The sequence below is a fragment of the Anopheles arabiensis genome, chromosome 3 (assembly GCF_016920715.1).
Source record: "Anopheles arabiensis isolate DONGOLA chromosome 3, AaraD3, whole genome shotgun sequence".
In the NCBI taxonomy this organism is placed as follows: domain Eukaryota; kingdom Metazoa; phylum Arthropoda; class Insecta; order Diptera; family Culicidae; genus Anopheles; species Anopheles arabiensis.
In genome coordinates, this window is record NC_053518.1 from 38,147,247 (window position 1) to 38,171,386 (window position 24,140).

A 24,140-nucleotide genomic window follows, 5' to 3' on the forward strand; every position below is an offset into this window, starting at 1 on the left:
CAATTTGTGGAAAATATTTGCCATTCCAATCAACGCGCTTCTCCCGCGTGTGATGGGTAGGATTAATGTTTTCGTAGCTTTGCAAAATTAGTTACTGTAACCAATGTCAGACATTCCGCGCTGGATCAAATCCATTTGCTTCCTATCCCAAACGTTATAAATTTTGCTCCCTCAACGCTACTAAGCTACAAAAAGCAGGGGGAGAAGAAAGACGCGCGCAAGAAAAACGCCATACTCCCGAGACGTATCCGCGAGTGTTGCGAGCACTGCCGGGTAGTAGTATATTGTAAAATACAGCCCGGCTGAACGCGCACGATTTGTTGTACGGTGAGCTGCGGTTGAATGCAAATTCCGAGCGTTACCCAGGATGCGCGTGATTAAGTAAATATCGCCAGTGCGGCACGAAGGATGAAATTGAAAACGCTAATTTATACAACGGCGAATACAGAGTGTGCGTTATTAAACAGGCGTAATGAAAAAGTATGACAGCGCGCACAGTAGTACGTGTGTGTGTGTATGTAGTGTGTAGAGCAGAAAATCACCCTCCGTTAGCAGAAGACTGCAGAAACCAGAACCGAACGAATGCAAATTTCCATGCGTTAGAGGCTAGCAGGGAGAAGGGGGTTCGGTCATCGACGTAAATACTAAAGATGTGAGAAGATAAAAAGGGAGAAGCAAACGAGAAGCGAAACAAGGTTGGAGATCGGAGCAACTGGACATCGAGCAACAGTCGGGCGCGTAAAGCATTCGGGCCTTATCGTCGGTGTAGCTGCGAGTGTGTAGGTGGAGCGTACGCGATGGGCCCCGCAATTCTGCCGCGCACCGATGGTCTAATAAAAGGCCCACCCGATCTGGGGAAGGTTATTGTTTATGACAACAATGAATGTTGTCTGGTTTGGGAAAATATGGTTTCGCATCGGTGTCCAGAAGATTGGCAAAGCGTAAAAGCGCGGCAAAAACACTGCAAAATGGTTTATTAAAGTACTGCTGGCAGCGACCGACCGGCCGACGGATAAAGTGAAAAGATGTGGCAAGATTACTTATAAGGGGGTACATTTTTGCTGGTGTGTAAAACTGATAGGCACACTGCCGTTGACCGCAATATTGATTTCATTTCAGCAGCAATGCAAAACGGATTAGTTGTTGAACGTAGTTGACATGGAAAATTGAAATGAAAACTTGACGTAACTTGAAACAAAAGAAAATAGCTATAAAATATTTAAATATTATAATGTACTCTACTCATGTTTTTATGTTTGAGTATAGAAGATCTCTTGCATTAACAGAGATAGCGATCAAAATTTGCAGAATACTGGCTCTAATTTTTGCTATGACATCGCGTTAAATCTTCTATTTGGCGTTAACGTCCTACGTGGACATGGCGGCCTATACAGGCTTTCAAGACTTTATTCAATACCACGTAGCCGGATAGTCAGTCCTTACTACGGAGGGACGGTCCATTCCGGGCTTGAACTCATTACGGGCGTGTTATTGAGTCGTTCGAAATGACGACTGTACCACGGGATCGCGTTAAATAACTGTTTTAATTCTTAACAAATGTTTGGGTAATACTCTAGTTTTATTTTTGTATTGTCTATTCATACTGGACAAGATGAATAAATTCAAAACAAGTTCAAACAGCAACAATTTATTGGATAAAATTCAAAACGGTAATGTCTATAGGAATAATCTCTTATTACCCATGAACTTGTTGTAACCGACCATATGGCTTTTCCAGACCACGAGAATATCAGCTTTTTGGTAGAGTTTTGGATCTGTTCAACGATTCTGTTGGTCTAGTTGTGTGCCAACGTGCCTAAAATTGTAATATTTTTGTAGCGTAATGAAATATTATGGGGGCCGGTCTGGTGGTACAGTCGTAAAATCGTACGACTTAACAACATGCCCGTCATGGGTTCAAGCCCCGAATAGACCGTATCCCCGTACGTAGGACTGACTATCCTGCTATGGTAACAATAAGTCACTGAAAACCAAGTTCACTTCACTAGTGGGTACAGACAGGCCTTGACCGACAACGGTTTTTGTGCCAAAGAAGAAGAAAAATGAAATATTTCATAAAGAATTCATAAAATTTACAACCTAATTGAGTATCTTTGTTCGCATACTAATCTGCACCGTTGCACAGACAACAGGAACGTTACATTTTTTTTTATATTGTGTGAGAAGGTAGAATATACAGTTCCTTTTCATGAAACAACACACATCCCGAATAGACACCGAATTGTCCCAACCATGGACAAATAAGCTCTTTCAGTATGGCATAAATGAAGAAGAGCAAGTGCAAATATAATGAACCGTATGTAAGTAGGGTAAGCATTCCACACTAGCAGATGGAACCATGTGAAATGAAAACGCTTGCACACTAGCAACAACAAAACCTACACAAAAAGGATAGGACAGGAGTTTATCATTGTACTTACTCCAGTGCTTGTGGTTTACATCCGGCGGCTATGGATAAACTTCCTCACAAGAAATTCGTTCAAAGCAAGTACAATTTTTGCATAACAAACTATTCCGCTTCCTTCACCAAACTTCTACCAGGCGCAGTGCACATCTTGTCGACATGCACACGAACTAGCAAAACTTTTGCAAAAGAGAAGAGTTGTGTCGAGCCAGAAAGAGGAGCGTGACATGTATTCACAATATTCCACCACCACCGTTGTACCGTTGTTTTGACACGCGTTTCTATGGGTTTCAGTATTTTTGTGGAAATGGGTGAGTTTTCATGTGAAATATGTGTGTACCAATTTCTAGCTCCTAGTCCATGATAAACAGAAATCCACTGCATTAAAGCAGCTTGCTAGCCTTACGTTATAAGCGTAAACTAAACAAAGAGTTTCAAATGCTTACTCTTTGTTGTCGATGCATTTTTCGTGTGGACATTTTTTCATCTCACAATTGCTATCACGGAATAGCTCAATCTGTGTTTGATTATAACAGAAATCCAAATATAAAATTTGAATGTTTTACGTTGTGCATGGATAAGAAATTTGGAGCGTTCATTTTGCTCATACACGGGTAAACATATTCTGTGTGTATTTGTTAATAAAACTTTTATTTGTGTTGATATTTAGTCTTGTCAAAAACTGTTTACAAAACAAACAAAAAATTTATTATCAAACTCGTTTGTTGTAAACACAATGTTCATGGGTTTATTTTTACTCCTCTTGCCTATTTATGACATCGTTTGATCTCAACCAATTCATTTGAAGTCGTTGACAGGGGATGACAGCGTTCGGTGTAGAATAAGGCCACTACTTTCCTCTTTATCCTTATTTGTCAAAGGTCTCTGTCCAGTATCATGAACTCCTGTCAAACGCAGATATCGTAAAAAGCTTGCAACTTAAAGAGCATTTGACGTATAATTATAGTCATCCTGTTTCTAAGAAATTGTTTTCTTTTTTTGGGACGAACATTGGATAAAATTATCCCAAGACTCATAAAGTGTAACCCGAATATTATAATACATCCGAGGCATAATTTTGTTTTTCTACTTAAACGTATAATACTTTTTTAAAATCGATCTTTTGATTTTTTTTAATTTGCAGGCTAAGCTGGAAACCAAAGCACTGAAAGCAAAACGGCCCGGTTTCACCGACGAACGGTACCATGAAACATCGTACTATATTGAAAATGGTATGTAATTAACATAATTATGTGCTACCAATTCATTTGTTTAGCAGCTATCAGCGTAACTCGGACTGTCTTGAAGTGCTATCCTTTTCAACTGTCCACAAAATGTAACGCCTTATTCCATTTCTTCAACAGGCCTACGGAAAGTGTATCCCTACTATTTCACTTTCACTACGTTCACAAAGGGACGCTGGGTAGGCGAGAAAATTCTGGACGTGTTTGCTAGAGAATTTCGAGCCCATCCAGCCGAGGAGTACGAGCGATGCATTAAGGCAGGTACTCTAACCGTGAACTACGAAAAAGTGCCAACTGACTATAGGTTAAAGCATAACGATCTCCTTGCGAACATCGTCCACAGGTAAATCTATTGATTACTTATAACTTTATATCGATGAAAATGTGTATGTTTTACATACATTATTTATTCACTATTTTGTTTGTTATGGTTTCATAACAAAACCTGTAAAAAGATTTATGTTAATGTCTATTTCCAAGCATTAAGTATTTCCCTCTCCTTCGTTAGGCTCCAATCCTTGTCGAGAGTGTTCCCATTTCCCGTGTAATTTAGAAAAATCCGTTTTTTCCTGTAAATTTTTATGCTTTTTCATCGTGTTATGAAAGTTTACTGCATTAATTGTTTTATACATCATATTAAAAAAATGTATAGTCTTGTTTCACTTATTCTACCTATACACAACACGGCTCATATTGAGCACATATTGTCGTTAATGAATGTTCGTTCGTTCTTTCGAGAGATGCTTTTCATCTTGCAAAAACAAAGCAAGTATCTGTTAGCTTCGTACCGTTAACGTTCGAAATAATAATCACAATTAGCTGTGTTGCTGAATTCGGCCAAATATCGATTATATCCCACATTTTCAAAATTGCAATCAAGCTTGCAACTGTAAATATGCTAAAATATGGAGTATGTTTAAGAAAAAACATTGTCGGAAAAATGCAAGCAATTTGAAAAATTCAGTTTTACTTTACTGTAGCTTTCCTGAAACATGCAAAAACTACATATCTCACTGTCACTACAAACTCTATTCATTCATGCTTACACATATTTCCCACGCTTTTGCCATTCCTTCCAGCGTCCCATTTCCGATTGTGAATTCCTAATCATTCGAAAGGATTACATGAAAGAAGCGATGCAATCACACCTTACAAAGCGTTCTGCTATAATTTAGTTTTTACTCCTCGAATAACAATGCTATGATCTCAACTAGCAGTAGAAACTGGCAAACTGCAGTAAACTTTATGCACGTACACAAGATAAGATGAATTTACTGTAGACAGTTCATAGTTACAACTACGATTAATCGCTGAGTGTATAGCATAAGAAGGTTTAAACTTTATGATAATCATACCGACACATTTAACGATAAACTAATGTTTTCATTTCATTGCCATAGAAACAATGGTAAAGTTAAATTAAGATAAGTGTATCCTTCATTGAATTACTACATTCTTACGTTGACTGTTTCGAATCAAATCGATTTGTTTAAAGTTGTGAGGGATAGTAATGAAAAAAAGATTTAAAAGAGTTTTAATATTTTTGTATAAAAATTATATAATTAAAGTGAGTTTTGTACATGACATTCTTCTTTCGTGGTTCTTTCGATATACCAAACCATCCATCTGAAATTAAAACCCAATTACCTACCGGCAGTTGATGGTTAACAGATGACACATCATTTTCTGTAAATTGGGATTATTTTTTTTTCTCTTTCTTGTGTTTCTTTTGTGTATTGCTTAACCAATTTGTTTTTCTATCTACCAACTACCGTTGATTATACTTCAAGCAAAACTCAAACAACAAAAACCCCCTTACCAAAATCATCTACATATGAGTGTTGTATTTTCCAGACATGAAGTTCCAGTAACTAGTCAGCCAATCACAATAGTGCACATGGACGACGATATTGTGGTTGTGAACAAACCAGCATCTATACCAGTAAGTGGCTTAAATGACCGCCATTTTCTTTACTTCATTCTGATCGATTACTTTCTTCGTTAATCTGGTAGTGCTTGCTACGCTTATTAATAATAATGCTTAAACAATGTCGCGACGAGATACGCACCAACTTCGAAACGCAATTACGCTCATGCTTTTGGTTTGATTTGCTTCGTGTGTGTTTTTTTCGGTTTGCCATAGAAACAAGTTATTTACAACGAGCAATGCTGTTTTGTTTCATTGCTGTTAAAATATGTTCTTTATTAACCATGCATTTTGATAATGTTTGCATGTTTTCTATTTTAAATCTAACATTTGTAAAACGTTTTCCTAATATCCTCATCATTTAACTGGTTTGATTAACTATGAACTATTTTATGCGATACTATAAACATTGATTTTTTGTTTGACTAACCTAGTAAGGATTTTCGGACTTCAAGAAGCTTCTGGAAAATAATAGTCTTGAAAATGTTATTTTTCATATTTTTTTTTAAACAATAATTAATTTTCCAATACCATAAATGAATGTTTGAAGATAGTCAACCATTCTGAAAATATCGTGAATTGAACTGGATCTGTTTTCTCATTTTTTTTTCAAGATATCTGAAACTGCTTCAAAGATGGGTCAATCCCAATTATTACATTCTTTATCCTATCAAGAAAGCTTGACAATGCACGACCTATATAGCAAACTATAAATCGGAATCACTGGATAGACGGTTTTATGAGATATGCCAGAAGCCACCTATCCAGATTGAATTATAAAGCACAGATAAAGGTTTTCGATCCGCCCGTTTCAATGCGCTGAGAATGCTACGTAATCCTAACTGCAGCGAACGAACAAATCGGCTTCGTCGGCGGCTGGCTGATACAGTCAAAATTTTCTGTTGCTCAGAAAAACAGAAAATAATCTGCCGGTTACTACTGTCAGTCCAATTTTGGTAACGACGGCGGCAAGGGATTAGCCGTCACTGCTAACGATTCCTATTGTGTATTGGAGAGTTTTCGCTCCATCCGATTGATTTCACAAGGGACGAACCACCCCGTCCCTGTTGTAGTACGTGATTGGACGAACGTTTCCAAAGTAAAACTTTCCTCTGATGATTGGTAACATTTGCAACAGTTTGTTTTAACGATTTCAACGAACTACGACATTTTTTTTCTTTTGAATTTGCTATAAGTAGAAGAATAAAAATTATTTGTAATCTTTGACATTTGACGGAAGAAAACTATGTACCTCAATAGCCCTATCGTATTCAGGATAAACAGGATTCTTTTTTTTCAATATCAATGGTTGATTATCATGTGAAAAAACAACTTTTCATGCCTTATCGTGAGCAAGAATACATTTACGAGCCCCAGTCGTCGCCTTTAGCTTTGTCGGATCATATAGAAGAAGTTATAACGCGGTCTTGCATGAACCATAACGTAAACTGCAAAAACTTCTACACATCACCGGTTGAGGCATACAAAAAGTACGGCGGGTGGTGTGACAGCGAGTATGTACTGTGCCCCATGCGGGACTGAATACATGACACTGAGCAGCGACTGAAATGGAAGATAAAAAAATCATAATCTGCCAGTTTATTCCTACGTTCCGGTTGTGTCAATAATTCTATTTGACTTTAATCTAATAAAATATTACAAATCACATCGGTGCATGGAACATAATATGCATGTGCGTGAACACGTACATACCCCAGTACACAGGCGCAACTAAACAGACATCAAGCAAAATCAATATAAAAAATCTTTGCCAAGTATGTTTTGTGAGTAAACGGAGCACGAACACAAACAAGCCTGGTAGAGAATATGGGACAAAAATTATCCTCTTTGAAAAATGTTGCCAACATTGGAGCACATTTTTTCATCCCTTGAACTCTGCAGCACAACATGTCTGACAGTGAGTGTGTGTGTGTTTATATGTGCTTCCTGTTGTATTTTATTGGATTTTTTCATCATAACTCACATTGGGTTCAATCTACGATTTTCAGTCCGTCACTCATAAAAAAACAAAGCCTAATAACCCCGCTTTACTGCTTGTTTTTCAAGAGCAGGTTTCACTATCTAGCACCGTTCAGCAAACGCAAGAGATTTATACTTTATTTGTGTGAAGTATGTTTACCCATTTTGAAGACGAATATCTCTTCTGTACCGTGGCTGATGGAGTGCCCTTTTTGCTGTTTTTTGTTGTTCTTGTTGTGTGCAGCTTTGTAGCGCAATAGCGTATCCATTCATCGTGTTATTGAAGCATGGAACCAACATGTGACTAACGTTTTAATAGGATTGTCTTTCATACACGATCGTGGCCGTGCCGTTTCATTAACCTTCGTACATTCTGCATTGCGCAGAAACCGATTGAAAAAGATATTTGATGTGTGATAGTTTTTTTTTCTTTGTGTGCGTGTGTGTGTGTTTGTGCTCGTATCTAACTCTTGTTTATGTTTATAAAAAATAACAACGAAAAAGCTACTCTAAACGAGTTGTGTTTAGTTGACAATTTTCGAATGAAGTGTTTGATGGAGGCGCATGGTCTTGTTCCTATTTCGGAAAACAATGCATTCAGTACAATGATACATCGAGACCGAAGCATTACCGTACTGTGTGAAATAATTTGCTTTAACTGCAATGATGATACATCTGCCATCAAATTCATTAAACACATAAGCTCATAAATAACTACTACATACACAATTACAATGCGCATTTATTCGGGGCACTATGAGACTTGACACAGCTTTATACTGATTTGGTAACCCAAACAAAAATGATTTAATTTGCAAAATGAAACTCTTATGCGTTGCAAGTAAAACAATGGTACTTATTTGAAAGAAGACTATTTAAATGCTTTTATAAAAACAAAAAACAAAATGAACGAACGTGCAAATTAGCAAACGAATAATATTGCTCTTGACCAAAAAGAATGTGTTTATGTATCTCTTGCATCATAAATAATCATCGCAATGTTGCGGTCACCGCTCACTCCCCTTGTCCCCTGCCTCCCCCACCAAAACCCAGCGTTCATCCGCTCTCTCACCCACTGTAGCATAATGATTAATGCCTGTAACCACCAAAATAATGGCAGCGTTGATCGCGGCAAATGATAAAACAAAATATTAATAACACTGTAATATTACTCCTGCCCGGGTTGTGTGTATGTGTGCGCGTTGTTTAACGGTGGCTGCCTCTGGACGCCGATCGGATTCTGTGACTCATGGTAATGATCCCCACCGCCCGCTCCATCATGTTTGCAATGACACATGGTGCCGCACGTGCCGCCGGCCCTCCTGGTGGCTGCTCTGCGCGACCCCAAACACCTGGAATGCTGGTTACTTCGTGCTAAAAACAAACAAATAAAAAATCCCACCACCAACCACCACCAACCAACCGATTGTTCGGAAACAATCCGGAAACAATGCTCTCTCACCATCGGCACCATGACGCGCCTCTGTGTTTCTGTTTTCTTCTTATGTTGGGCTATGTTTCGCTCGTTGCCCGGGCCGCAACAGACACGAGACACCCGTTCTAGATCATTCAATAAAAATAATCTATGTCGATAATGATCTCGTAGTGCTGGACAAACCTTGTTCGCTGCCGGTGAGTAAAGTAGTTTGACCAAACCATCCTGACCCGGATATCCGGCGAGTGTTTATCTACCCTTCCCCTGTTTACCCACCACCACCACCACCTGCTCCTACACCGCCTTATCACTGCGAGTGTTGTCCCGATTTGAAGTCGCACGTTTTCTGCCGCGCCGTTCTGCCCCACAAGTACTACAAACAGTACGGCGATAGCAACAGGGCAACCGAACAAACCACAGGACGATGCTGGATTCTTTACCTCCCTTTGTAACAAACGAACACCTCAAGCAAGGGGTAAAAGGGGGGGGGGGATAGTGGTATGAAAAGCGCATACCACGGTTTCGTTCAGCCATAAGGGCAAGCATTACGAACACCAATGGAATTGGTCGTAGTACTTACCGTAAGCAGACAAAGTCAACCTGAGACAGACCGTTGAACATATCGACTGGCAAGCGACAAAATGTTGCCTCTCTTACATCTGGTACGCATGCTAAAGTATGTGTGTGTGTATGTTAATACTAACACAGCACCGTCGAAATCGTGATAATTTTATACTAAAAACCAATAAACTCTGTTCAGTCACTGTGTTCCACACTGTGATGATGTACTAAATTTAAATGTCAAATAACTAATACTAATAAGCTCTCAATAGTTTATTGTCCAATTGCTTGCTTTAGAAAGCAATAAAGCAACGGTAATCCCAACCCTGTTTGCTATTTTCCCTACGCACTCATAAACGATGAAATAAAGATCGTAATGTCCTTGCGAACAACCAGATACGCACCCAGCACCAGCCGCACAACCGCACCAAATGTGTCCATCTTCGTAGCGCACGCATTATCGACGTTATCAAGTTTACGGCCGCCGGCGCCCTGACTCAACCGTACAGCATCACCATCATCGTCATCATCCACTTCGGTAACAGTTTTAGTTGGAACCGAGTTGCGAAAGGAAAATTGTTTTCACAAGCGCGTCAAGCCGAAGCATTCCCTCGGCGACCATTTCGAAGCTTTGTGTGTCGGTGCCGCCCGCTGCTTAGATAAATTTTCATCTTTATTCGTTTTCGATTTCCCGCTTCCGCACTTCGAACTCGATCTCGAGGCTCTGTCTCTGCCACCCCCCTGAGCCCCGGACGGTAACGAAGGAGAAATTTACAGACCATCCATTTGCAGTGTTCCATTTCCCGCGCTAGACGGGATTGAGATTTGAAGAGACTTTTTGTCAGTGCCCCGAGGGCGTACGGTCTCACGCGAGGGTTTCTTTCCTTTTTTTGTTGTTGAAAAAGTTAGTCCTTTTAGTAGCTCCATAACGATTGCAACCCGGGATGGATGCAGAAGCGACTATCAAGGACACCGGAGTAACGGAAGCATCTTTTGAAATTGAAGGACCCTTTGCAATCGGTTCGAACTCTACACGCGTGTTGGCGCAACGATGATACGGAGTTGCCTGCAGCAATCGAGCTCCGTGTGTGGAGGTCGTGAAATGTATGGTAAAGTTTTCCAACAAAAAAAAATAGAGCACGCTACATCCGGGGGTTTTGTTGATTTTGTTCGTATTTTATTGAAACGATCATATCGGCAGGCACTACTACAACTTCAGCATTAGAAGTGGAAAAGTGTGTCAGTGGAAAATATTTTCAACCAAGGCTCAAAGTGTCACTAAACAGACTCTTCGTAGAAACTATTATTTACTGTTCAAACAGGCCATATGTTCAAATATGACAGCTTCTACTTTCGGATGCCTGTTCCGTTTCAGCTGCAATTCGGTTTCCATCGGGTTCGTTACGGCGTTTGATTGACAATTGAGATCAATCGGCATCAAATTTGTCTCAAGCGTATTGATTCAGAGTGGCATCTGGAGTATCAGGGTTCTGTAACGTCACTCACTCTCATTGTACTTTATGTCAAATTAATCAACATCAAAATGTGTATCATTGGAAGAAGATAAATCGATTGTTGGAACTGCAACGAATTCGGCAAGCACATAGACATTTTCTGAAAGATAAAAAAGTAAGCAACTGTTGCGAGAGTGCCAAGTATTAGCAATAAATCACACAAATTAACTTAATTCTTTCCTTAAGCAGTCAACCCCACGGACGGCTGCTATCCCTTTATCAGCTTAGTCAAACGAACCCTTAGACCCACTAATTAACATGAAGATAGTTATCAGCAGCACGTAGCAAAAATAACACTCTCTTTTATCATCACAACAAACTCCCCATGCCAGGCAACTGTTACAGGATCTGTAAACGAGTGCTGCCCCCAAATGCACAACGGGCCCATAAAAAGCATCCTGTAAAACCTGTATCCGTATTTCTTTTCATATTAAGAAGATTATCCTTTTGTTTCGTTTGCCGATAAGCCAAAATTTGGGATTCATTACGATAGCGCTTTGCGCTGTGAAATAAATTCAATCCCTTTGAGCCTTTCTAGGACGGCATATCGTTACACACACACACTCACATTTTTGGAATTGCCTTCTCCACCAGCACCGAAACACGTTACATGTACGTGATGGCACGCTTTGGTAACCGGCGGTGTGATACGCATGGGCTTTGCGTTCGAGATAATGGGAAAGTTCAAATGAAAACGAGGTGTCTCGTTTGCGCCTAGGATCACTTTTTTCCCCGGATCTGCTTCCACCTACTGGTGGAGGATTTTGTTTCGCGTATCCGTAACCGCCATCACGGTGCGGTCACATTAGGGAGTGGGGTGGTATTCTGTGCACACTTGTAGGTGTGTATGCCTTGGGACAGCAATAAATTTCACTCGATTTATGGAAGCGGCCTCCGAACGGGTCGCTTCCCACTCCGGTGTAGGCAAATTTCGAGCTTGATTTGTTGGTTTGACTTGTAAGACCCAAAGAAAAAGGGGTGCTAATAGGATTACTGCTGCCCGAATGATGATTACATATACATTGGTAAACAAACTACCCTTAGTGCCGCTTGTGCTAGAGATTGTATATAAATCCGGCAGGGGGGGGGGGGAGTGCTAACAAGCTTTGAACTAGTGAACCATTCAAGCGTTCTCCTGTTTTTTGTAATTTTGTTAAGAGTTTTAAATGATAGCGTTCATTGGTTCAGCTTCTGAATGGGAGGATTATGAAAACATCACTACTAATATTTGTTTTCAATGTCCTTTTCTTTTCACAGCGAATTATAATTTCGTTTAATACATTTTAAAACACCGTCATGAACAACATTGAATGGTTTTACCACGTTTGAGCATGTTCATTTATTTTCCACACTCTTTATTTTCCATACGTTGCAGATACTGTGCAATTCGTACAAGCGTAACTTACCCGCATGAATATCTGTGCTTGCCACCAAACCAATTCTATACGTCATCAGCTAACTGTCTATCTGCTTGAAAGTAGAATGAAGCAGTAAATATGGTTGCATGTGGCCGCTCCATCATAATTTCCCTTTCCACTGGGTTCGGTCGAACCTCAGATCGGGTGTGTATCGCCGTTGCAGCTTAACTAAAGCCAACCGTAATGAAGCGGCAAAGTCTCTGCCGCGTGGGGATGCAAAGTGTCTGGTGCTTACAGAACCGAGCGAACAAAGGCTTTTGCTGCACGAAACGGTGCAATCGTAACGCGCTGCCCCATCATCATAACACTCATACACGCCAGCATATGTGAAATCCTGCTGCCGTGTGTTTCACTCCCCATCCCCGGCTCGATATAACTACCCATCCCCGCCGCCTGTTCTGGGCGGTCAAAAGGATAACGACTGCTCGTGATATTATTCCACCCCGACGTCCAACTGCATGAAGAACGAATGAGAAACCATGATTACTCGAAGGAATTTTCACGCCATTAGTATTTTGTCAGGTGCGCTGGCCACTGGAACGTTTGCACTAACTATTTTTATTGCTGTTTCGTACGGTGCGCGGAGACCATCCACCACCATTGCCATGCCAGAGCCATGCCAAGCACGGTCGGGGTCCGCACCACAAAGCGCCTGATCCTGTCGGGTTACCCTAGGTGCTTGCGTGCCTGCAATGGGCGATGGATAGATTTGACCTAATTAGTAAGTTTACTCAGCCAGGGGTTTTGCAGCTGGCTGATGGTGAGGGTAAAGTTTTACGCTGCAATCGATACATTTTTCATATATAGCGTTCGCTTTTTGTTATAAAACCCTAAAAAAAGCTCTAATCAAATCAAACACATGAGTGCGTTTCCCTTGCTAAACTTTATTTTTAACAGCTGTTCTTTTTCGTTTTGATGTTCGTATTTTAGACGTCTTTTTCTTATAATTCGCGCTTTAATAATTTCCTAACATAATTGTTATCATTTTTCTTTAAAAGCTTAATTGCTTAGAAAAAAGCTCAACCGTTTACAAAATGCAATATTTAACCACTTAGTAGTGACGCAGAAAAAAAAATGCTTCCATCTCATTTAATGCATACGTTTGATATTCTTCTCCTGCGTTTACTACGTATCTTCTACTCCTTTTATTCAAAATAAAGACCGTTTAATAGCCGCCAAAAACATTGACATTGAAAAATAATTAAAAATCAAGCAAACAATTTACCCGCACATCACAACTAACCCACGTTTCGTAACTCTTCACCAAAAAATAAAAAAAATAAAGGTTCATCCCTGTGGCCGTTACCGTCACAATACGGTCGTGTTCATCCTTGCGAAGGAGTATAATCTGAAAAATCTCCGCACCATCCATCGGTTGGATCGGCTCACGTCCGGACTGCTGCTGTTCGGCCGCAGCCCCAAGAAGGCCCGCCAGATGGAGCACCAGATACGGAATCGGCAGGTGCAGAAAGAGTACATCTGCCGGGTGGAGGGTGAATTTCCAGAGTAAGTATCGCGATCGCTAGAAGATAAGAGGTGAAACAAAAACACGAACCTGTGAAGCTTTTTTTTAAGGCGGTAGGATTGCAAATTGATTGCATTCACATGTGCGCAACATCGTCCACGTTTCCCAATCGTTCAATCAATCGTCTTGTGCTAATCGGATGAACCGTTTTCGACCGTTCGGTATTCGGTGCCGACACCGTTCTACCAGTTGTATGATTACATCTGAAATGAATTAGACATCTCTGGCCCGCCGCCACCTCGGGCAGAGAGGCTTAGTCACATTCGCTTGGGATGCGAAATCCGATTGAAAGCTCATCCCATGAAATTGATCTGGGACTAAGCTGGGAAAAGAAATCTGCTTTTAAATTAAAGCGCAGTGGTATTTTCTTTTTTATACAATGTTATGTAAATTGTATACCGAACTTAACCGATCACTCAATTACACGATGGTCTTGCATCTAATTGATATGTATTAAAATGACTATCGGTAACCTAAATCTCCGAGATAAGCGTCATGCATTTGATTGATAAAACAGCGATCCAATAATACCGATGTATATCAACCCGCTGAAGTATTAAATTAAATTACTCGCCAAACCTACACCCCAAACCGAAATGAGGCACAGCTTAATGAGCCACATTCAATTCATTCATTCAGTAAGTCCCTAACCATCGTTTAATGGGGAAACACTGCGAAATGAGTCCGTCCGTCCGCCGGCATTGGGCACGCGGCGGCACACACAGGTGGGTGGTCTTGAACTCTACGCAATCCCAACCCAACCCCGAGCCCGACTTCCTCGATCCCAGCGGGGGAAGTTTTTTTCAGGAAGGATTCCAATTATGCGAGCTTAGCGATACAGTGGTGGCGCTAACCAATGCTGAAAGCGGCAACCAACGGCGTCCGCTTGCACAGAGAGTCCTTGGAAGTCAGCACGCCATGCTTCACCGATGCGAGACAAACACTAATGGATGCTGGCGACGCTCGAGCCATATTTGAACGTCCGGATGGATCCATACCCTACATCTGACATGTGTGCGCTGACGTGTGTGTGTGTGTGTGTGTGCTCCAATTTCTTAGGTCCCTCTGTATGGATCGGTCGTGTAAGGTCGTGGAAAATGGTGCCATGTTAGTTTAATGCCTCACCGCTGTGACGAGTAAACCGCGCGGTAATGTGCGACCGGTTTGCCTTTGATTGAACAACCCCTCGGAAGTGTAGCAGGGGTGGAAAGAAATGGAACGAATTGACCACCCGCTGCTGCTCGCTTTTCTGCGTTACTATGACATCAGCTGATCTGATGGTTGGTTCACTTTTCCAAGCAAATAGCAGTCGGCAGAGCTTAGGGCACTCCGATAATTCCTGCTGTGTTGCTCGAGTGTAGGGTTGAGTTTGTGTGTGTGTTACCGGACGTCCGACCGGATGGACGGATGGAATTGATTCAGTTTCATCAGTTCGACTTTCTTGCTCATGTGTTTCTGTTTCTTTTTTTTTGTTACCTCTCTCTTCCTCTTACTACAGCGGCATCATCGAGTGCAAGGAGCCAATCGAAGTAGTCAGCTACAAGATCGGCGTGTGCAAGGTTTCTCCCAAGGGAAAGGAATGTACGACCACATTCCAGAAGCTCGGTTTCAATGGGAACAGCAGTGTGGTCCTGTGCAAACCGCTCACAGGCCGTATGCACCAGATTAGGGTGCATCTGCAATATCTTGGTAGGTGTTCATCCCCTGATGCTGCTTGTTGTTGGCGCGGCATGAATCAATTTCATCCGGAGCCAGCTTTTCTGCAAAGCTGCGGCGCGCCCACTCTATAACGCTTTCGCTCTCTCATCTCTCTTTTTTGTCTCTGTCGCGTTTGACCCTTAGGCTATCCGGTAGTGAACGATCCACTCTACAACCACGACGTGTTCGGACCGGCCAAGGGTCGCGGTGGCGATATCGGTGGCAAAAGTGACGAGCAGCTGGTGAAGGATCTGATCAATATTCACAATGCAGAAAATTGGCTCGGCATCGACGGTGACTCGGAACTGTCAATGTTTAAACCGATGAAAAACGATCTGGACGATGTGAAAGGTAAGTGGGCACCGTTGTTGTGGGAAGTGGTGTATAGGGTCTATATATTTTTTTTTATTGTCTCACCCGCTTTGGTGTTATTTCCTTTCTCACTCTCCCACCACCATAACACCACTGTCCTGTACGATAATGGATCACTGTGGACATCGTTCTCTGATTGCATCAACATGTACTTCCCTTTCTGCAGGACAAATTCTGTCGGACGATGACTCGGAAAGCGTATCCCGCGAGGCGTCACCCTGCTCGGAAAGCCCACGGCCGGTGTCGCTGGGCAGCGAAAGCCCCCATGAGAATATGTGCGCCTCAATGCTGGTCCCGAATACGCTGAACGCAGTTAGCAGTACTGGAATCAGCACGACCGTTAGCACTGGCAGCGGCAACAGTGCCGCCAGCGCGGTCACCACCAACACCATCCTCTGCAGCCGGATGCAGTCCCAGAAGGTAATTAAAATATCGTGCTCGTGCTGGCTGGAACAGCTAGTCTGTTCTGGTTGGGTTCTACAATAGTTCTTAAAGAAATGGTGCATTTCAATGAGAGTAAAAGTCGAAATTGGTAAAAATGTGTTGTACTGACATTTAGTTCCGGGTCGCAAACTGCCGTGTCTGCCAGTTTAGGAATCAGCATAACTTTTCCGATGAATCAGCTTAGTTATTTCGACCAGGAGGAAAATTTTCCTGCACCCAAAAAGTGGCTTATCCAAGGCAAAGGCTTCAATTTTTCCATCCCGAACACACTGTGTGTGCAGAACAAAGAAGCGGAAGCGGATAATCAGACAAAATTCTAAACACAAACACCCCCCAACTCGGGAAGCGTCGTCGTCGTCGTCGGGCAACTTTGCCAATATGATGCACGTGTCAGATTTGCTCATTTAATTTTAAATAATAAGAGTGTATTTTCGGTTTTCGAGGTTCATTAAAAACTTTGCCTGACGCTTCCCTGTCCCCCGGTTTGGCGTACCTAATCGTGACACCAAAAGCCGGAATGGAAAAACTTCTCGTTATCGCGATACGAAGATAATCAGTTGCGCTTCCCGGTACGGTTTCCGTTCATGCTTTTGGACGGTTTAATCAGTGACAGAAAAAAGGTGGTCGCTGGCAGCAAGCAATTTAGTTAAACAAGATAAAGCGCAACGGTTGTACGGTTGTCTGGAAGCTTTTTCTTAAAATGAATACTAAACCCGTCAAATAGACAAATATTTTACCATCCGTTCCAAGGTTCACAAAGGGACACACGAGTGCATATACCAGTGTTTTTTTTTTTTGTTCTTCTTTCATATTTTTGTAACTTCCCATCCCTACGCCATTTGTTTCCTAACTACCCTGTGATGGTTTATACGGCTGAATGTCCGTTTTCCTTTTCGTAGAAAAAGTATTTTGCCACCGCCGCGACCTAGAAGTGTTTTCACCCGTTATAAATGAATCTTTTTGTGCAGTCTCTTCTTTTTTGTTCCCTGATACGTTCGCTCCCTCATCTAGTGGCATTTCATACGGTCGTGCAGTGACGGAACGAAGGAAATTAAATTAAATACCAGCAGTATCACACTTCACTTTGGTGGTGGTGCGCCGACCCTGCCCGAACAAACCCTCCCAGTAATACTCGCCTGAATTCGTAATGGTTTGCTCTTTATTCTGGTGATAGTTCTGGCACTGACAGGCGCGCAAAGGCCGATAAGATGCCAGCCCTTGTCATGTTCAACCTGTTGAAAACCCAAACCCTCTCCGCCGTCCCGTCCGGCAAGTGGTGTTACACAATGGAGTCGCATATACACAGAAACACTGCCACCACCGTACGAATAGAATGGGAGAACTATTTCAATGATAATGATCTAGCAATGCCATCACCATTTATGATTGCGGAGCAATATCTTATCGGAATAAACGAGCAAACATAAAATAATGCGCTGGAAATGGCCATTCCACTCGCGCGAATCCTTTCCGGCGAAAATGTACGCTGCGTGCTTGTGCCAGATGGGAGTTTAGCTGGGGGAAAGCTCGTTGGCAGATGTTAAAATTCCTAGTTTCTGGTGTTTGTGTTTCATGATGTTTTCTTGCCCTGTAAGCTGTACCCTTGAGTCCTGGTGCACGAATTGGATGTCAGGTGTAATGCGGGCATGATCAATTCTAGGAATCTAACAAATGAAAATTCATTGTACATAGTTGGAGTGTTTAGGGAACGATAGCAGTGTAGTCAAGCTATCTATCAAAAATAGTAGAAAGCATAGCATAAATATGGTTTGACTAGCAATATTGCAGGCAACGTTTTCTGGATTTCATATGGTTGTATCCTTTTTCTGTTTTTGTCTGTTTGAAGATGCGTTTCTGGATCTAAGTTAAGCTGTATGATCCACTTTACTGGTTTGTGTGTTTTTGATGGTTTTCTGTAGTAGTTCATTTTCGGCATAGCTTTCTATATAGAATTTGAAATCATGTAACGTTTCAAAGTCCAAGTTCGATCCTTTTTGTGTCTTGTAAAAGTCCTCATTTAAGGACTCATGCGTTGTAACGTGCTATAAATTAGTTTTAATCTTTTACTCGAATGTTCTCGAATGTTATGTATTCCAGCGCAGAGTTTGTATATTTGTATATTTATTAAATGATCGACGGACCTCATAAGCCCTCTCGATATATGTAAGGGTACAATAGGAATATAACAAAAATAGTCACACGCGTTACAATAACACAATAATAACAACAATAACAATTACAAGGACGCTAAAGATTCTGGCGAGAGGCGCGAAGTAAATTAATGCGACTCAACACATTTGCCATCGTCATGCCGGGCTCATACGCATCAGATTCCGCATTCAGAGCAAGACATATACGCAAAAACGGGTCTCGGGAGGCGAAGGCGGTCCTTGTCTCTGGGATGGCCAGCATCGCCCGAGGGCGGAGAGTTCTTGCAGGCACGTACAGCTGTATCGACGAGAGCAAAACCGGACAGTCGATGCTACCATTGAGAAGCCCAACGATAAAAGCCAGCCTAGCATTTCGTATTCGGTCGTCGAGTTGGGGTAACCCGAGCAACAAACACCTTGTTGTGTAGTCGTTGTTGCTGCCCCACGAACGGAGCGCGAAACGGGTAGCCCTACGCTGGATGGACTCCAAGCGCGCAACCCCCCGAGCAGAGGAGGGCCACCACACAACGCTGTTCATTTTCAAGGTTGAAATTAAAATATATAGTCTCTTTACTCTGGTCAGAGATGGAGGTCCCGTGGTACAGTCGTTAACTTGCACTACCTAACAACCACATCCGTCGTGAGATCAAAACTAGAATGGACCATCCCTACCACGTACCAAGGAAAGACCAACCGAATATGTGATACTTAATAAGTTTTGATGAAAGTTTTGCCTGTATAGACCGGCATAACCGCGAAAATCATTACGCCCCTACTAGAAAAAGAAGAAAAAGAAGTTGAAGAAGTCTCTGTACCAGTCCGCAAAGATCACAGTCGGTGGAGATGATATCATGACTCCAAGTCTAAACTGTCTTCTTACAATGCCTGTGGTCAGATTAAATTTTTGTATGATTGAATTTATTGGTAACATAAAAGCTACGATAATAGTGCATTTTTGTTTTAATGTTCCAATACTTACCCAGAAAAAAAAAGTTGTATTGAGCATACTGTAAAATGAAACATTTGGATGAAGTAATACAAATGCCATCAACTCTAAACATTCAACACCAAACAAACAACATCAACTTGAAAGTGCAAATAAATTGCTTGTTTAGAAGTGTCTGGCTTCGCTTTACGACCGTACCGACAATACAATTCGTTGCCCCATTTGCTGTCTAGCAATTGAAGCTGACTGCCAAAGCATATGCCACCCATGATAAGAAGGAGTGAAAGCGTGGTTTCTTTGCTTTTTTTTTGGCATCAAGTGGTATGATTTGTTCCTGTACTGCAAGAGTCAATATAAAGCCAGACACAGCAACTCAAAGACGTTCCTCAACGTTAGGCACTCAACCGCGTTTGCCAGCAAATATACCATCACCATTATAGCTTTCGGTAGTATCGCTTTAAGAAAGCACCTATCAGCAGAACATCGTAACGCGTACTGGCAAAGTACGCATACACGGGCGTGTATTTCTTATCTTTGTTACAGGCGTCAAACGCACGAATTATAATGATGTTTATTCAGCTTGTGCAAATAGAAACGTCGCGGAAAAGTGAAATCATTGATGTTAATTAGACGTAAATTAACGTCTTGTGCGTTGCCTGTGCCACCAGGTGCTCCATAGGTGCTGAGCGATAGTTTTGGGGGCATATCAGTGTAAGTGTAATCAGAACCTTCCGGCTTGTACCATCGTTATCAAACGGTAGAAAGCGTTCAAACCCGTTTACCGTAATTGCTAGCAATCCGTTTAAATCCTCGTCATAACCTTGACTCACTGTTGTTGCGGATCGGTTTACCCAAAATACACCCCTCATTAAGGTTGAGTCGATCGTTTAATGGGGCTTATGAGGCTACTAGCTATCTCGTCTTCATGTATGATAATTCCACTGATAATCAGCGTGTATTAATCTTCCGCGAATTGATTGCACCAAGATGCAGCGGAAGCGCTGTAGTGAGCAGAGCACTAATTTGCTCCCCCCAAATAAATCCAACATATTCTCCATCGGTCGCTCGGGCTTCCAGTGAATACCGGGAGAGAAAATTCCTTCCGCTGCATTATGCCACCAATTTACTGGGCAACATAAAATCTCGCCGGCTCATAATTAATCCCCATTTCCATTAATCTCGCTTAAGGTGTTCATGTGTGTGTACATGTGTGTGTGTGTGTGTGTGTGCTAAAAGGAAATTTGAATTAGTACGATGCATATGCTGCTGTATAAGCATTGCTCGCTGGGTCGTTCCATTTCCCATTTCGCCGTACTCGGTCGGTCCCAATGTCCTGTCATTGATAGCGAGCAAGATAATTTGTTTGTTTAACGATATTCCTGGTGGCATTACTAATTCGATTGCCCATTCATTAGCAGCAATGATGGCCCCTCCGTCGTCCAGACCGTTTCAACTTTTCGCCAAAGTGCCAGCCCGGAATAGGTTTTGTCGAATGTCCGCCGGTTTTGTTGCCACAGTGGACTGAAAATATGCAATGAAAATTGTGTACAGTTTGTATGGGAGTTTTTTTTTTTTGTGTGTAACATTCATTCAGTGGTGGCATACGTTTCGCGGCATGAGGAAATAGTTAGCTGGCTGGTATAAATGCTTTTTGCTTGCAGAGACCAGCTGGCTACAAACGATGACACCGAACAGGAAAAACCACCCATTTACAGCCGAAATCTAATATTAAAGAGGGTTTATTGCATTTTCGGCAATTTGCTGCGATATTATTTCACTGCTACACACGTAACCTGATTAGTATCTCATTATAAATAGATACCGACAAACTGGGCCCACAAAACCCCGGGGTTAACGCGGAGACTATAAGGGTGCGCTGTACGCTTCCAGGATTCGTACCCATGTTGACCTCTCCACCGAATTGGATCCTGCACACGTTTGCGTGAGGGATTTATGGCATCGCCATCGCCGGTCGGCAGGGATTGTGGTGGTACACCCTCATCCGTGTGCCGTCTGGCATTTGCAATATTCAATTTAAATCCGGCAAAAGTGCATACATCCCTCCGAATGGTAAATGCAGCGGGGTTTTGTTTCCACCAGTTCGCCCCACTCTGGCGCTCTCGAGCAAATCTCTGATAGTTTCGTGTTCTCCCGAGTACCACCTTTGGTTTGGACCGGCTGCCGTGTGCCGTCGTTTGTGGGTTTGCGGGAAAAGTGAAACAAACTGAGCGTAATGTGACCATTATGACTCGGTACTTTGGGCCGTTCTGTTCGAGCCGGTGAATTGGGGGACACAGGAAATGCGAAGGTGGTAGGTGGCAGAACAGGCACACACCCCTTTTCGGTGCAGGGTAACCACGACTTAGTGGTTATTTATACTAATTTTCACCGATCCATTGGTCTGGTTGGGCGAAATGATGCTACAGCGCGACAACGGTGCATACGGTAGGAGGGAGGTCGCTTATGGTTTTTTGGTCGCTTCCAAATGCTGCTTGTTTGCTTGCTAGGTTACCCGTTTACCAACCGCACTGTTTTTGGTGTGGTACGTTTGAAGTACGCAACCAAATGAATGTACGATTTGTATGTGGCCACCCTGTTGTCTCTTTGAAATGTGCTTGAACTACCGATGCATTCACGGTAATGCCGGACCGTATGTTGTTAGATAGGTTTCACACAAATAGCGGAACACTCGTTAATGCCTATACCAATACCGAAAAACTTCCACTTCATTGTACAATCCCGACACTGGAGACTTCTTAAACTTTACCTTAGGGCTCCGCAAGAATCAGGGGCATAGATGTTTCATAATGAAATTTGTACGTATGTGTATGTTTCGCAGCAAAAGCCTAAACCATCTTGGGAATGCACCAAGCGTGCCACTGCCACTCCGTCTCCTACCTCGGCAGTCGCACCCACCGCACAGGTTGATGAAGATCCGGCAGGAGCGGCAGGAGCATTCGAAGAGTGCAACAAATTGGTGGCAGCACCAACCAGTGCTACTGCAGCCACTACGACCAGTGCCGTTGTTGCTGCTGTTACTGCTGCTGTTGCTGTGTCTGCTACCGCTACCACTGGTACTGCTGTAGCCGCCGATGTTGCCGGTGTTAATGTGAGTTTCAGCTAGGCTGCACCAGAGTGTTTCCCCTACCCGAATGCCATTGCCGTACACCATTAGATTGCTTAACCTGTAACCTGTGCCCCCGCCTAACAGAGACCCGCTGGCGTATAACCCTTCACCAACCACACCACCAGTGCAGCAGTGTGGTACAGTGGCCATTTCATTTAGTGTGTACCGTGTACTGCTCCCATTCCTACTGCCCGGGATAACCTTTACGCCCACGTCGGCTGGTATATCTTAGACACAGCACGAACGAATCCCGAAACCATTCGGCGAAAGGCTCCCTCTGCAGGGGCTTAGGGTGGCGAATTATTAAGTTTAAAAATGCATTAACCCAAAATTGCTTCCTTACCTACTACCCCGTACGTCTTTTGTGGCATCATCCAATCTAGCAGTAATCTTTCATGATAGTTGTTGAATCATAGAATCACACCGAATCCAATTATTGATTGTATCCTTGCGCTACGGCAGAACCTCCTGCCAGCGTCATCTTCCAAGTAGTAACTGCTCCAAGTACAGTAGTGTCCTCTGTACTGTAGTGTGTGTCCTCTTACTTGCTCTTGCCCGTCTCACTAATGCGCTTCCCCCGTACCAAGACCATTGTTGTTCCGATTGTGACGATTGTGGCTTACCCAGCAACTGCAAAGTCCCCATAATCCTATCGTAGATTACGGTCAAAGCGCTACAGCATTAACAAGTGTGTGTGTGTATCTCGAGGCGTGGGAAAACGAGTGACTGTTGTGTCCTTTTGTTCACACGTGTACGCCTGACCGGAATCAAATCAAACAAGTTGACCCCTGGAGCAAGGGAGACTGTTCTTTCCCCACGTTGTGTTAGTGTGTGTGTGTGTGTGTATGATTTAGTGTGTATATTTTTGTATATGCGTGTACTTTCTTTTTTTATTTTTTGTTCTTTAACCGTAACATGCCCATAAGCTCTCCTACATACTGTGTGACCGTGTGTGCGTTTTGCTGTTTTATTGTAACAATCCTCCTTGTCTTGCATTTGGCTTGCGCGTGGTTTTTTTTTTCTCTCACATTCGTTATCGCTTTAACATTTGTTTTCTGTGTTTTTTTTTATTCCTCCCCTCCAATTACGCAGGTTACCGTGGCCACCCAAACAGGACACGAATCGCCCGACTTAGCCTTTAATCCAGATAAAATGACAACCGACAAGCACTGCTACGAATGCAAAGTGCGCTACCGAGATCCGAAACCGCAGGATCTGGTCATGTATCTGCACGCCTGGAAGTACAAGGTAAGTGGAGTTTGCAAACTACAGTAAAGTGCCGTGGGTAGTGACCGAGGAAAAAGGGTTGTTGTGAGCACCGAGCAACTGACTGTTCTTTTCTATTTGAGCTGTGATTTGTTCGAGGCTAAAACT

The 24,140-nt window shown here is 42.5% G+C and overlaps 1 protein-coding gene across 5 annotated transcripts in view; it reads left to right on the top strand.

Moving 5' to 3' along the window:
• The window catches only part of LOC120903927 (RNA pseudouridylate synthase domain-containing protein 2-like), a 186,642-nt gene that overhangs the window by 154,966 nt on the left and 7,536 nt on the right, over nucleotides 1-24,140 (top strand). For 3 of the 5 annotated variants that reach the window (XM_040313604.1, XM_040313600.1, XM_040313599.1), the window contains 9 exons: nucleotides 3,570-3,657; nucleotides 3,790-4,012; nucleotides 5,524-5,611; nucleotides 13,790-14,010; nucleotides 15,528-15,718; nucleotides 15,872-16,078; nucleotides 16,266-16,519; nucleotides 22,479-22,748; nucleotides 23,859-24,014. In XM_040313604.1, the coding sequence (XP_040169538.1) occupies nucleotides 3,570-3,657; nucleotides 3,790-4,012; nucleotides 5,524-5,611; nucleotides 13,790-14,010; nucleotides 15,528-15,718; nucleotides 15,872-16,078; nucleotides 16,266-16,519; nucleotides 22,479-22,748; nucleotides 23,859-24,014 (1,698 nt within the window). Of the gene's footprint in view, nucleotides 1-3,569; nucleotides 3,658-3,789; nucleotides 4,013-5,523; nucleotides 5,612-9,120; nucleotides 9,209-13,789; nucleotides 14,011-15,527; nucleotides 15,719-15,871; nucleotides 16,079-16,265; nucleotides 16,520-22,478; nucleotides 22,749-23,858; nucleotides 24,015-24,140 lie in introns of all 5 variants that reach the window. The other 2 variants (XM_040313601.1, XM_040313602.1) reach the window with 2 other exon arrangements.